This window comes from Dermacentor albipictus, chromosome 1, assembly GCF_038994185.2.
Source record: "Dermacentor albipictus isolate Rhodes 1998 colony chromosome 1, USDA_Dalb.pri_finalv2, whole genome shotgun sequence".
NCBI lineage: Eukaryota > Metazoa > Arthropoda > Arachnida > Ixodida > Ixodidae > Dermacentor > Dermacentor albipictus.
In genome coordinates, this window is record NC_091821.1 from 172591620 (window position 1) to 172606492 (window position 14873).

General features: G+C 46.0%; 1 protein-coding gene across 1 annotated transcript in view; it reads left to right on the forward strand.

The window, feature by feature from the left end:
* Window positions 1-14873, forward strand: part of LOC139060075 (uncharacterized) — a 50126-nt gene that overhangs the window by 11890 nt on the left and 23363 nt on the right. Inside the window, exon 2 of the mRNA XM_070538870.1 lies at window positions 11248-13350. Within this exon, the coding sequence (XP_070394971.1) occupies window positions 11248-13350 (2103 nt within the window). The remainder of the gene's footprint in view (window positions 1-11247; window positions 13351-14873) is intronic.

A 14873-nucleotide genomic window follows, 5' to 3' on the forward strand; every position in this document is an offset into this window, starting at 1 on the left:
ATTACTCCAGTGGTATAATCGGAAGATGACGAGGAAAATATATGATCTATCCAAGTGCAAGCGCCAGAAGTGCCACACCTTGTTGGAACATCCATTAAGGAAGAGAAACCGCAGCTAAATAATCAGCAGATATAATCAGAGCATGACTGACACTTGGGATTAGGTATTTTAGGCTAATGTTACGACAAATGATGAAGTTCTTGTTTTCATTGGTTAAGACACTGAGTATATCTTCTAGCTGTGAACAAAAGTACGAATAAATTGATGATGGGGAACACGATAAATGGATGCCAGGATTGTATTCCCGATATTGAGTGACAGGACATTCCGATCGAACTCCAACCAGACAGACTCGCACAACAAATTGCGCAACGATAGATCGTGACTGGCCACCCTGCATACGCAATGCCTCATGACCTCGAGCGTACCGGAATCTTGGAAGAACGCTAACATAATCCTAATCCATAAGAAAGGGGACGCCAAAGACTTGAAAAATTATAGACCGATCAGCTTACTGTCAGTTGCCTACAAACTATTTACTAAGGTAATCGCAAATAGAATCAGGAACGCCTTAGACTCCTGTCAAGCAAAAGACCAGGCAGGATTCCGTAAAGGCTACTCAACCATACACCATATTCACACTATCAATCAGGTGATAGAGAAATGTGCGGAATATAACCAACCCTTATATATAGCTTTCATTGATTACGAGAAAGCGTTTGATTCTGTCGAAACCTCAGCAATCATGGAGGCATTGCGGAATCAGGGTGTAGACGAGCCGTATGTAAAAATACTGAAAGATATCTATAGCGGCTCCACAGCCACCGTAGTCCTCCATAAAGCAAGCAACAAAATCCCAATAAAGAAAGGCGTCAGGCAGGGAGATACGATATCTCCAATGCTATTCACAGCGTGTTTACAGGGGGTATTCAGAGACCTGGATTGCGAAGAATTGGGGATTAAAGTTAATGGAGAATACCTTAGTAACTTGCGATTCGCTGATGATATTGCCTTGCTTAGTAACTCAGGGGACCAATTGCAATGCATGCTCACTGACCTGGAGAGGCAAAGCAGAAGAGTGGGTCTAAAAATTAATCTGCAGAAAACTAAAGTAATGCTTAACAGTCTCGGAAGAGAACAGCAATTTGCAATAGGCAGCGAGGCACTGGAGGTCGCAAAGGAATGCATCTACTTAGGGCAGGTAGTGACGGCGGATCCGGATCATGAGACGGAAATAATCAGAAGAATAAGAATGGGCTGGGGTGCATTTGGCAGACATTCTCAGATCATGAACAGAAGGTTGCCATTATCCCTCAAGAGAAAAGTATATAATAGCTGTGTCTTACCAGTACTCACCTACGGGGCAGAAACCTGGAGGCTTACGAAAAGGGTTCTACTCAAATTGAGGACGACGCAACGAGCTATGGAAAGAAGAATGATAGGTGTAACGTTAAGGGATAAGAAAAGAGCAGATTGGGTGAGGGAACAAACGCGAGGTAATGACATCTTAGTTCAAATCAAGAAAAAGAAATGGGCATGGGCAGGACATGTAATGAGGAGGAAAGATAACCGATGGTCATTAAGGGTTACGGACTGGATCCCAAGGGAAGGGAAGCGTAGCAGGGGGCGGCAGAAAGTTAGGTGGGCGGATGAGATTAAGAAGTTTGCAGGCACGGCATGGTCACAATTAGTGCATGATCGGGGTTGTTGGAGAAGTATGGGAGAGGCCTTTGCCCTGCAGTGGGCCTAACCAGCTGATGATGAGATCGTGACGACGAGTGTATAAGCGATCGACGAATTCACAAAAATGGCAGATCCACCGCTTCGCTGAACCCCATAGTAACTATATGCCCTGATATATCCTGGCAGACCAAATAGATTGCCATCTACTGGTGTTATCCATGTTTCAGAGAAGCATATGAAAGAAAAATTATGGTTAAGTATAGAAAGAAAGCATAAAAGGTCATCATGATGCATGCGGAAGTTTCGAATATTGCAGTGAATGATTTAGGTGAATTGTCATGTAGCAACGTTTTGGTCTGATCACGCGAAAACGTGCCTCTACGCGTGGAGAGGATTTAACACGGAAGAAAGGAAGTGGAAGCGCACTGGTCATGCGAAAATGGCCAGAGCGTTTACGCTCGAGATGCGATAAACGCGGCTATTCTCAGTCTTTCTGGCTTTCATCACGCAGTTTTCAGTCCAGAGGAATCGCCACCCCTTATTGTTATTTTATTTTTTTCAATTCGAGAGCTTGCACGAACAGTCCCTTGTTCTCTAGCTTGAGGTGATCATTCCCGAAAAATGGGGAGCCACTCTTTTGCGAAAATACAATGGCTGATGCGGTGAGCTGAGAATCTTTAGCTTTACTAATCAATTCCGCTCGCCTCGATCTAGACTAGAAACGCGCGATAATGTTCTTGTCTTTCTTTTTTTGCGAGGACACGATGAGCAATCTCAATGTCGGAGAGGAGGATAGGACAGCCAATCTTTTCACCAATAGTTTGTAATACCGCCAGGCAGTTTTCACCTTTGTTGACGGGAATGCCTTTTATTTCTACGTTATTCAAGCGAGAATACTGCTCGAGAGACATGAGACGTTCAGACAGCTTTGCATTATAATCCTTCAACAACTTGTTTTCCTCAAGATGGTCTCGTCCTGGACTTTCAAGGATTCATACAGTCCATTAAACATGCTATGACATTCTTGCACTGACTTCATTTCGGCATGTAGTGTAGCTATTTCTTTTGCTAGCTCAGCACACGACAGCATCCTCAAGAAAGCACGAAGACACTTGTCGCAACAGGTCAGCGGCAAAGATGGATTAGGAAATGCACAAGTTTATAGGAGACAAACCTGTGCGAAGTACTGGGACGAAAGTAGTTGCCTGCTCGCAGTCACAACCCTTGCTGCCTACACAGACGACTCTTATGGTCCGTCAACTCTACGACGTGCGGCCACCACAGCAAAACGTTCATTTATATCTGCACGTACTTCACCTTCACCCGTGCGACGACTGCAGCAAAGCATGGACTTATATCTGCGCGGACCTCGAATATGTTCCCTATGCGGTGCAGCCCCATTCCAAGAGCCAATAATTCAAGCCAACCTCTATAGACCTTAATGACCAAATGTAGTGTCGATGTGCACGTCCGAATGAAGCGGTATCCTCAATGTTCATTCTCCTTCCTTTCCTTCTTTTTATCCCTTAACCCTATTCCCCCTGAGTAGGGTAGCAAACCGGAAGCGCGTCTGGCTAACCACACTCTGATCATATCTCTCTCACTCTCTCTCTCTCACTCTCTCTCTCGCACACCGCAGATGATGGGATATTCCACGTTTCTCTTGTTTACGCCCATCGGGCACCTCTGTAGAACCCAAATATCACGGAATGCAGTAAACTCACTTCGAACGACTCAAATAGAAAACATGTTGTCGGCGAAATGCGATCGTCGTCACCGTCGTCATCGTCTTGCTGCTGTCGTCGTACAGACGTTCGCGTCACACGCACGACTGATCGCCTTACATAAACACGTTGATCCACCTCGTAATGCTCTGCGGAACCTCAAACGATGCTCGATATCCAGCTATCTGCGAAATGCTTCGCATAAAATCGATTCCCACAGTCCATGGTCCCACAGCATATGGTAATATGCAGATGCATACCTGCAGTTATGCTTATGCTTATTTATATATATATATATATATATATATATATATATATATATATATATATATATATATATATATATATATATATATATATATATATATATATATATATGCAGAGCATCACACACGTAATGCGAAGCCGTGGGATCGTTCCTCACCTGCGGCACGTTGTTTTTTCATGCACTTTCATTTCCATTAATTTATTATTTCTTTAATTCAATTAGTCAGCACAAGTAATATATAGTTATATCATAAGAAGAAAACAAACACTGCCACCAAGGACAACATAGGGGAAATTACTTGTGCTTAATAAATGAAATGAAGAAACGATAAGTTAATATAAATTAAAGTGGATGAAAAAACAACTTGCTGCAGGTGGGAACCGAACCCACAACCTTCGCATTTCGCGTGCGATGCTCTATCAATTGTGCTACCGCGGCACCGTTTTCCCATCCCCTTTAAGCTTATCGTTTCTTCATTTCATTTCGTAAGCACAAGTAATTTCCCCTATGTCGTCCTTGGTGTCAGTGTTTGTTTTCTTCATATGATATGACTAAAAAAATCGGACCCCTCGGTCAACCCCCTTGCTTCTCGTTTATGTGTGTGCATATATATAAATATATATATATATATATATATATATATATATATATATATATATATATATATATATATATATATATATATACACATAAGGATGGTGCAAGGTAAAACAAAAACACAAGACATCATGCTGTGCTCGGTAGTCAGAAATGTGATGACTGAACACTCTAGGTCTTAAGATCCGATCTGATACCATGTGTTTTTTTATGTATATTTTTCCCTTGAACAGCTTGGCTAACATTAGCTGGGACACCCTATATATCCTTTTCTTTCACTGCTTCTGATCAGGCCGACGTCCAAAGCTTGTAATTGGATTTACGACGTGTGCGACATAAACAACAGGACTAGCCCAAGCTAGCTACAGGACTAGCCCCGATGCCGCAGCGCAACTATGGGCTGTCCAGAGGGCCCACGATGCGGCGGTCGGGCATGGCCTGACTGTCCCAACGAGGGAGCGGCCCGGAGCGCGCTCAGTCGCTTACCTCAGGACCTTTATTAAAGTTTTGCTTCCATCCATCCATCCATCTGGGGTGAGCCATGATTCTTGCAATAAGATTATATCAGGGTTTGATTGAACAGTCAAACAATGTAAGTCTGTGTAAGCAGCAAATAACGAACGATCCTATTTTGAGGATAGTATTGCAGTAGCATCTACCTTCTCCAGAATGTTCTCCTTGAGAACTTTACTGGGCGGATACTTTTTCGACTTACTCTGAGGGGAAGCTCGGTTCAATGGGGAAATGCTCCGTTTCTGAGCCCGTGCGTCGAGTATTTTCAACGTTTGTAGAAACGTGCAAGTCTAGCGTATGCTGTTGGCCATGATTAGACGAAAACTTCGAGGTCTCGTGGGTGTTTTCCGAGGGAAACGCGTAAGCGATTCCTTTATCTTTACCTTTTCTGTTAAGTGGCAGCGTAGAGGTTACCTGTAGAAGGTTAGCAATCTGGATACTGACCATTTGAGATATGCAGTCTGATATGCTGACTACTAAGCGCTCCATTGCGTTTGCGACTGCTTTTTCAACTGCAGTGTCAATTGCATGCGCACTAGTCGGGTCTGCGAAAGAAGGCTAACCTGCTATTACACCAGTGTACCCGTGATCCCTCTCCTTAACAGTGGCCAATAGCTTCTCTCCTTGAACACCTCCTCTCGTCAATTATTGTCAACACATGCGTTTCTTGCACTCGAGCTGGGCAGTTTGAATAGTCCGCAGAGCCGGATCCACTACAAAGGCAACATTCTCATCTTGGGCCACACAATCACCGTTAGGGTGACTCTCTTCACATGTGCAGCAACGTGAAGTAGATTTACAACCGTCATCACTATGGCCACAGCGCCAGCAATTCCAGCATTGTAGGGAACGTGACTTGAGCTAATCCACTCTGAGCACTAAAGCACATGCTTTTATTTCCGATGGACAAGCAGTTCCCGCAAAAGTTGCAATCACTGACTCAGTGAGGAATCTCTTTTTGTCCACAACGCGATTACATCGATAAACAGCTACCACACCTGCCATAGAAAGCTTCTCTAAGGTCTCAGGTGCACTTAATTGCCAGTCGAGGCCGTGCACGATCCCCTTTGTGCATGCAATGTGTGGTAATATATATGCACTTACCGGGATGGATGCAAATGAGGAACACTTCAGTAGGTCGGCGACACATGCCTGGCCTGGCAACCTGCACACTATCCCACCTCTAGCAAACTGCCGCACATCAGTTATGCTCTGGTAGATACCAGACACCGCATTTATTTATTTATTTATTTATTTATTTATTTATTTATTTATTTATTTATTTATTTACATACTCTCAAGGCTAGAGGGCATTGCAGAGAGGAGTGACGAATACATATGTAGTCGTTGGCAATATTGAAATTAGTGGTGTCACAGATGTCAGCGACACAGGCGGGAAGGTGGTTCCAGTAGTCGGCAGTGCGTGGTATAAACGATTGAAAGTGAGAGTTGAAGTTGCATGGTGGTACTCCCCCCCCCCCCCCCCCTTCATTTGGTGATCGATGCGAGGTGAAATGTAGGATGGATGAAGGAACAATTTATCTTTAAGAACGGTATTAGGGTAGTAAATCTTATGAAAGACATACGCGCATAAACGTAAGACGTTCTGCAAGGTCTGGCAAACGGAGCGTCAGTTTCATTGATGATACGCTTGCGTGACGTGCATAATTTGATAAAATGAAACGGACAGCCCTGTTCTGAAGTGATCGAAGAAGATTTGTTAGATTAGCTTGACTAGTTTCCAAAATGCAGCAGGCATATTTGAGCTAGGGACGCAGCGATGTTTTTATAAAGTTGGGACTTAACATGAACAGTCACACTGGAACAATTGCGACGTATGAAACCGATCATGCGGCTAGCATTATTAAATGTGTATTGGAGATGCACGTTCCACAAGAGATTAGCAGCGAACTACATACCAAGATATTTGTAAGATGCTACAGAGGCTAACGGGGTGTTATTGAGGGTGTAGTTGAGAGAAACAGGGCAAGAGAAAGTCCGTGAGACATGCACGCTTTTACATTTATTAATATTAATGGTCATTAAATAATTGGAGCACCGAGAAGATATGGTGGTAAGATTGCATTGCAGGGCAGCATGAGAGGGGTTAGTGTTCTTTTCACTGGGTAAATTCCTAAATTTTCGCGAGCAATCCGGCAGAGCTAACTTGATCAAACTCGCTCTTAGAAAGTGCTACAGCTTACTTGTATTCGCAGTCAGCAGCGACATAGGCATGACAACGCTCTGCACTACTGGCTGCCTTGGTGCGCCGAAAAAGTTTCTGCTTTTTATTTAGGCGATGTTTAAGACGTGCACTGAGCATTGGTGCCTGTTAGAGGTGATATGTATAATTGGAATGAATCGATGAATGAATGAAAGTATTTCCTGCGTAAATAGGCACCAATTTTCTTCAACGGTTCTTGAGTGGAACTTGTCAGTGATAAACAATTCTAACGCTTGGTTAATAGAATAAAAGTCGGCATTTTTATAAACGCCAGCTTGTTCGGACGATTCAATAGAAGAGCATAAGCGCGTAAGTCAAGCTGCATTATACAATGCTCACTTAAACCTGGCAGGTAAGTTAAAGCGGAAACAATGTGGGGTGCAGTCGTGAGGATTAAATCCAAGATATCAGCAGAATGTGTTGTGCACCGAGTTGGTTTAAGAGAGAGCTGCGTTAAGTTAAAGTAAAAAAAATATATTGATGAAAGATGAGCACTCGGACGAACAAGTAACTACTGAGGGGAAATCAGTACACATATTAATAGCAGGGTAGTTAAAGTCGCCTAGGATGAATAATGGATACGAGGGAAATCTTACGGTTAGACTACTGAGCGCATCGCGAAAGTCTGAACAAGACGTGTTACATGAAGTGAGCGAGCGGTAACACACGCAAAAAATGAATTAAGCCCCTGTGCCCTTCGCGTAAATGCGTGCATGCTCAATCAAGAGGCGACGAAAGCGCTTTATTGCTGCAGATAATCGCGCCACGGACAGCTGAGCCGCTATTTTGTAGCGATGCCTTATGCCTTATTCTATGCTATTCTTATCATCCACCACACACGGCCGTCCGATCCCCTTGATAATGTGGGCAGACCGTGGCTCTGACCACTGCGAAAGCGCGAAAAGCGTGAAAAAGCATAGCATCGGAAAAGGCATCGCTACAAAATACCGGCCCAGTACACCGCCGCCAGTGCGCGGGTCACAATCATATCGAAAGAATTTGCAACTACTTTCACATGCCAGTATTTCGCGGTCAGTAATTTTACTTGAAAGCCATGTGTCGGTCAGCACCACAATATCAGCTTCACACGTGTCGATAACTGTGGACAGCTGATCGCGCTTATTGCATACACTGCGTATGCTGGAATACAGGACGGAAACTGATCTTTCTTTAGTACCACGGAGTGGCTATAACTGCGGTGTACGGGAATTGCCTGAACTGGCTGTGGATATGTTAGCACTGTAGGCAGTCCAGACATCGGAAGGATTCATCTCACGTACTTGGCGGGGAGCATGACAGTGTACATAGCACTTCTTATTAATACACAGTTTATGGAAACGAAGCATGAATTGTTGGCCGCTATAGCATTACCGAATTCAACTAGCTCTTTCCCGATCGACGCGTAGGCACGCAAAAATCTTCACCAATGGAGACACTCGGGGCACGGTATTTGGAGCGTTGAAAAATTATATTTTACCTTAGTTTTGACGAAGCGAATTCAACAATAATGGGTCGTGGTCGTTTGGCGTTGTATTGGTCTAATTTATGAGCATGGGAGACACCATCGTCAGAGAAACTAAAATTTAAAGTTCTAGAAAGGACGTCGCGAACATGATGCTCAGATTTTGTCCATGTTTCAGGTGGGTTGTCTGCGAGGCCATAGAAATTAATGTTGTCCCGACACGATCTGTCCTCGAGCTCTTCTAAACCTGAATTCGAAGTAGCAGCGTGGTCATGACGGCTTCGTTCATAATGCCCGGCAGATTCGTAATACCTTGGGATGCGTCGAAGGACACAACAAGGGACTCCTAACTGCAGCAAGATGGGTAGCCAAGTCGAATACCTTTTTCTTTAGTTGCTCATGGTTATTTTTGACGAGGGTAAGCATATCGATCAGCTTACATGATGAGGATTCGACTTAGCTGACAGAGCAGTAATTGCGGCGAGGACGTCGCTATTCAGGTCGTCCTTTAGACCGGCCCGGGGTTCAATTCTAAATTCCCAGACAGAAGAAGCAACTTGACTACACATATACATTCGCTATAGCAATCTCAAACAAAACAAGTGTGCCGTGGAAGAGCAGCAAATAACGATTGCTAGAAAGTCTAGCGTGCAAAAGGCGGGTATCCACTAACCTGCACAATGAAGCAGAAAAGATTGAAAGGCGACAGCATGTTTGCCGCTATTCCCTGGCCACTGAAGGAAGACGGCGATTATCAGGCTTTTATATGTGTAGCAGCAGCCGTTGTCGTCTATGATGGTGCCCTCTCATGAATCCCAAGGGAAAAAGTCGGTGCTATATTTCGATACGAAGCGCTGCCGTTAAGAAGATCCACCATGAACAAGGTTGATGACGCAGTTCTGATGACACTTGTCCCACCGGGAAGCAGCCACGTGAACATATCCATAATCAGGGGCCCTATAACGTAAAACTATTCCTAAATGTCTTTAATTCCAATCTCCTGACGTCAAATTTGCGCAATCGCCGACGCAAGCATCGAGCGGTGGCCCACAGCGTTACCTCAACCGCCCAACCAAACGCTCTCTTAGTTTATAGGAGGTCACATTTCTTTGCTTTCAAAACAAATAACATTGCCTACAATGAGTGCTTTTTCGTCTAATTGGCTGGCAGGAGGTGAAGAGCACACTCAAGTGGAGAGGGTTTCCATGGGGCCGAGCCAGCGCATTCAAAAATACATAACCGGATGAAGAGGGTGGTGCCGGCGCCTGCGATTGGTCCGCTTTTCCTTACTTAGCTTGCGGTGGCTGGTCGAAAATCCTAGCGGCGTGAAATGGAAGGTTAAGAATGCCAACTCTTCCCTCAGCGGGGAAGAGTTGGCACATAGAGGTCGTAAACGTGCCGAAAGTGCTCGAGAACGTTACATGGACACGCAGAAAGGTTTATTATACGCAAATAAACTCACGCTACACTTCAGGAGCGAGTAGCCAGTGTCTGATCGATAGGCAGCAGCTAGCTTTTATTCGTTTAGGCAATGTTATTCGTTTTTAAAGCCAATAAAAATTACCTCCTATAAAAGAGAAGAGCGTTTCATTGGCCTCTTCAGACAGCCCTGCTGGACACCCCCACCCAATGCTTGCGTCGGCGGTTATACAAATTTCACATAATAGAATAGTTTTACGCTATAGGGCACTATCTTTACGTTATAGTGCCCTTGCACAACGAAGCAGAAAGGATTGTAAAACGACACCATGTTTGCCGCTCTTCTCTGGCCACTCGCTTTGGGGTTTTCAACCTTATAGAGTCTCCACCCTGGTGAATCAGAGCCACGGGAATGCTGCCCACTCAGCTGCGGAGAAAGAGATCAAGAGGTAGTTCATCATTTTAAAGAGACGCTGTCAAAGGTTCTCCTGTCCCTGTCCAGGAGAATGCCTGGTCATCAGTGCGGCCTCAAATATACCAAAGTACAGAAAATTGGCTGCTTCAACCTAAAATTAAAAAATGAGCAAACACAGTAATCAACAAACTTACAAAAAACTACCCGGCTCTTCAACAACCCGGCCCAGAGTGTAAGACCAAGAGGAGCTAGATCCGACACGTCAACCAAGGCTGGATCGTAGATGTAGATGTAGATGAAAATCAGTGTGATCAACTGGCACGTACCCGCTCTGTGAGCATGGCCAAGAATCGGATAGGTTATTATGAAGTGTAAAATTAGTCACACTTTTATAATAGGTAAGCTATAGCCGAAAGATAGCGCTCATCATGCTAGCGTTCCCATACTACCCCAACCCCTGCGAAGGCACTGACTGCACTGCCCCACTGCATGCCGATGTGGTGATTTCGCTCTCCAACTTTTTGCCTCAGTATATCGCGAAAGAAAAACACCAATGTATATTACGAGTGCATATAACGAATGTGTATAACGAATTTAAAACACGAATGAACCCGTATCTTTAAAAATAAATGTTTGTGCGTACCTTTCGTCATGATGACAACCGATCAAGACAACAGATGTGTTCATACTTATGTTGACAATTATGTGTCACCTACTTGTCGTGTGCTACACAGCTTCGCTGGTCATCCGCCTTCACAGAGTGGAATTGCTTAAGATATTTTTGTGTGTGCTTTTAAATTACCTCTTATTCATTCGATCTACCTTTAATGATTTTATTTCAACAGATGATTCTATGCTATACAGTGCTAAGTCCATAGATATTCGGAAATTTATTCATTATAAATTGCAATAATGATCAATTTTTTGGTCACTCCCCTATAGTGGGTAGGAGCCACATACATGATAAAAAGAAGTGGAACGAGCATATCCACGGCAGCCAACAGCCCCATAGGTCACTGTCCCAGACCAACTCGGCCGAGTCCGAGAAGAACAGCAAGGAGGTGAAGCAGTCGATCAACATGAGCATCTCCGACGAAGGCAACGGGAAGTCCCTCAGTGACAGCTCACTCGATGACTTCGAGCCAATCGACGTTGACTTTATGGCAGATCTGGACGATGACTCATGGCTTTACCTGCCGCCGGAGGCGGTTTCCAAGGAGCCGACGACTTTGACCAGCACCTGCGAATTGGTGACCGTAGAACATGGTTCCGTTGATCCTGTCGCTGTGGAGAGCGCTCGCCCCGGGTCCTTGGCTCTCGACTTGGGGCAAATGCTGATTCCTGAGCAGACTGTTGGGAAATCTGAACAGACAGTCGCAGGACCGGGGGTCATTCCGCCTAAAGTTGAAGCAGCCTCACCAAGTGGTCTGAGGTCAGTCATAACTTCTCAAATTGAGCTACCATCAATGGCAAGTGCTTGGCTCGAAAAATCAAGGCCCGAAGTCTCCTGTGCAGGTGACTGGCTTGAAGTCCATCAAAGCGGAGTACAGAAAATGGGAGGTGCACTCAACTTGATGGACATGTCAATTTCTGATCTGCTAGATCAGCCACCTGAACAGACAAATGCTGGACCTGGGGTCATGTCGCCCACAGAGAAAGCGGCCTCACCAAGTAGTCTGAGCATGGTGATATTCTGTCCAGCTGAGCTACCATCGGCGGCTAGTGCTTGGTTCGAAGAATCCAAGCCCGAAGTTTCCTGCACAGGTGACCGGCATGAAGTTCACCGAAGCGGCGTAGAGAAACCGGAAAGTGTACTCAACTTGATGGATATGTCAATTTCTGAGCTACCTGGTCAGCTACCCGAACAGACAGTGGTTGGCCCAGAGATCATCTCGCCTATAGGACCACAAACCTCACCAAGTAGTCTAAGTTTGACCATATCTTCTACAATTCAACGACCACCAACAACTAGTGCTTGGCTCGAAGAATCCGGGCCAGAAGCTTCCTGCACAGGTGACCAGCACAAAGTCCATCAAAGCGGCGTAGAGAATCCGGAAGGTGTACTCAACTTGATGGATATGTCAATTTCTGAGCTACCTGGTCAGCCACATGAACAGACAGTGGTTGGCCCAGGGATCAAGTCGCCTATAGAACAAGTGCCTTCACCAAGTAGTCTAAACTTGACCATATCTTCTCCAATTCAGCTACCATCAACAGCCAGTGCTTGGCTCGAAAAATCCGGGCCAGAAGTTTCCTGCTCGTGTGAGTGGCATGAAGTTTATCAAAGCGGAGGGCAGAATGCGGAAGGTGCACGCGACAAGGGCGAGATGCCACTTCCTGAGAAGCCTGTTCGGCCATCTAAACAGACAGTGGCTGGACCGGGTGTCATTTCACCTACAGAGGGAGCGGCCTCACCAAGTAGTCTGAGCTTGGTGATATTATGTCCAACTGAGCTACCATCGGCGGCTAGTGCTTGGCTCGAAGAATCCAAGCCCGAAGTTTCCTGCACAGGTGACCGGCACGAAGTTCATAAAAGCGACGTAGAGAATCCGGAAGGTGCACTCAACTTGATGGATATGTCAATTTCTGAGCTACCTAGTCAGCCACCTGAACTAGTGGTTGGCCCAGGGATCATGTCGCCTACAAAACAAGTGACCTCGCCAAGTAGTCTGAGCTTGGCCGTATCTTCTCCAATTCAGCGACCATCAACATCTAGTGCTTGGCTCGAAGAATCCGTGCCAGAAGTTTCCGGCTCAAGTAACTGGCATGAAGTTCATCAAAGCAGAGTCCAAGATATGGAAGGTGAGCATTCAAACCAACGGGCGTGCCCAGCCCCTTCGTCCCTAGCACGGACACTGGAGAACCAGAGCCCACCACCTGGGAGCAGTTCAATAGACTGCTCAAATTTTCCACGTCATCAGATCCCTCGAATTCCAAGCAAAGGTACAACGCGAAGGGGTGTGCCCAACTTGTCGGCACGTGCCCGGTGGTCGGCTGCCCCTGCAGCCCCATCGGAGCCTTCCATAGAGGGGACGTCCCAAGGGGGTAGGTGTACGCTGGGCTTGCCGAAGAATCTGCCTCTTGCGTCTCGCGCTCCTCGCATTAGACAACCCGCGCGGTACATACCTACTCCCCTTTCAGCTGCACCTTCGGCCGCAACGGCCACATCAACCAATTCCGTTCCCCAGCGGCCAGGGCTGCGGCGGCCTTCCAGGATTCAGAAGCCACGTGCACAGAAATACTGACCGTCTGCTCATCATTCTTGCCATCATCATTTTCAGCTTTGGCACGTTTAACTTGCATTGCTGTTTGATGCACTGCATTAGTAAACAAGCAAGTTTGAATAACAGGAATATGTGGTTGCTTTTTTACATGGTTTTCAAAGTTCGTTCGCAATATTTTTGGTCATGGGCTGCTTCGCCTTCGAATGCTGCAGCAGAGGTGGTGAATGCAAGAATCCCTTGCATTCACTATGCAGTGCGAAAAGATGCAGTGGTGGTGACGCGCAGTTGACGCGCATTCTCAAGGCGTCCGGCAGGCAAACATGTCGCCTTGAGAAACGTTGGGTAGCATGTGACACTCCTGCAACACGTGAAGGCGAAAGCCTGCTGCACGCATGGTAATGCGCTGCCTCATCGTTGAGTTGCGGCTTTCGCAGTTCGGCTTATTCGGTTCGTTTTCGACCCTTAGCTGCGGCTTAGCTCGCTTGTTTAATGGGTCAGACTCGTGCCAACGACGTTTCTCGTCGACTTTGTGTTGCGTCCTCTCAGCAGTGAGTTGAATCGTATACTGTTCTGTGTGATGTATGGGAGATTTCAATGAATGTATGCACAGTTAGCTTCATTTTGCTGAGCGCTTGTAGCCTCAGCATTACGTCGGTATGAGCTATTGCATTTTTGCTGGCTTACGGGGTTATGAGCTCTTGAGCTCAAGTGGTTCTTTTTTTGTACCACCCGACTAGACGCCGCGTTTTTGTACATTGAATGCGTGACTCAAATGAGTGAATGCACTCTACGCTACACTTTACTGAGTGTTTGTAGCCTCTGCATTATGAGAAGAGGAGGAGGAGGAGAAACATTTATTTAAAAAAAATAAAAGAAAGGACAAGCAGGTGTCTTTCTGCTTGTGCGGGAGGCGCCCTTAGTCCAGGGCTCCTGCGGCTCTTGCTGTCTCCCGGGCCCGCCGCACCAGTTGCTGCTGGTTACGAGGGTCCGAACTAGTCAGCACGGCCTCCCACTGCTCGGGTGTGGGGTTGGGTATTTGCGGGGCCGCCTTCACGTTGGGGCACGCCCATGTGGTATGATAAAGGGAGGCGTAATCATTACAAGAAGGACATTTGTATGAATATAGTGTAGGGTGGATTGCGTGTAGTTTGCTTAAATGTGGGTATGTATTGGTTTGTAGTTGTCTCCATGTTACGGCGTCTTCACGTGAGAGGGTCTTGTGTGGAGGTGGGTATTGTCGTCTGTTCAATCTGTGGTGTTGTAGTATGGCGTTGTATTGTAAAGGTACGGGCTCCGTGGATGCGTCCTCTCTTGTGGCGCCCGGGTGGCATGAGCTCGGGCTAC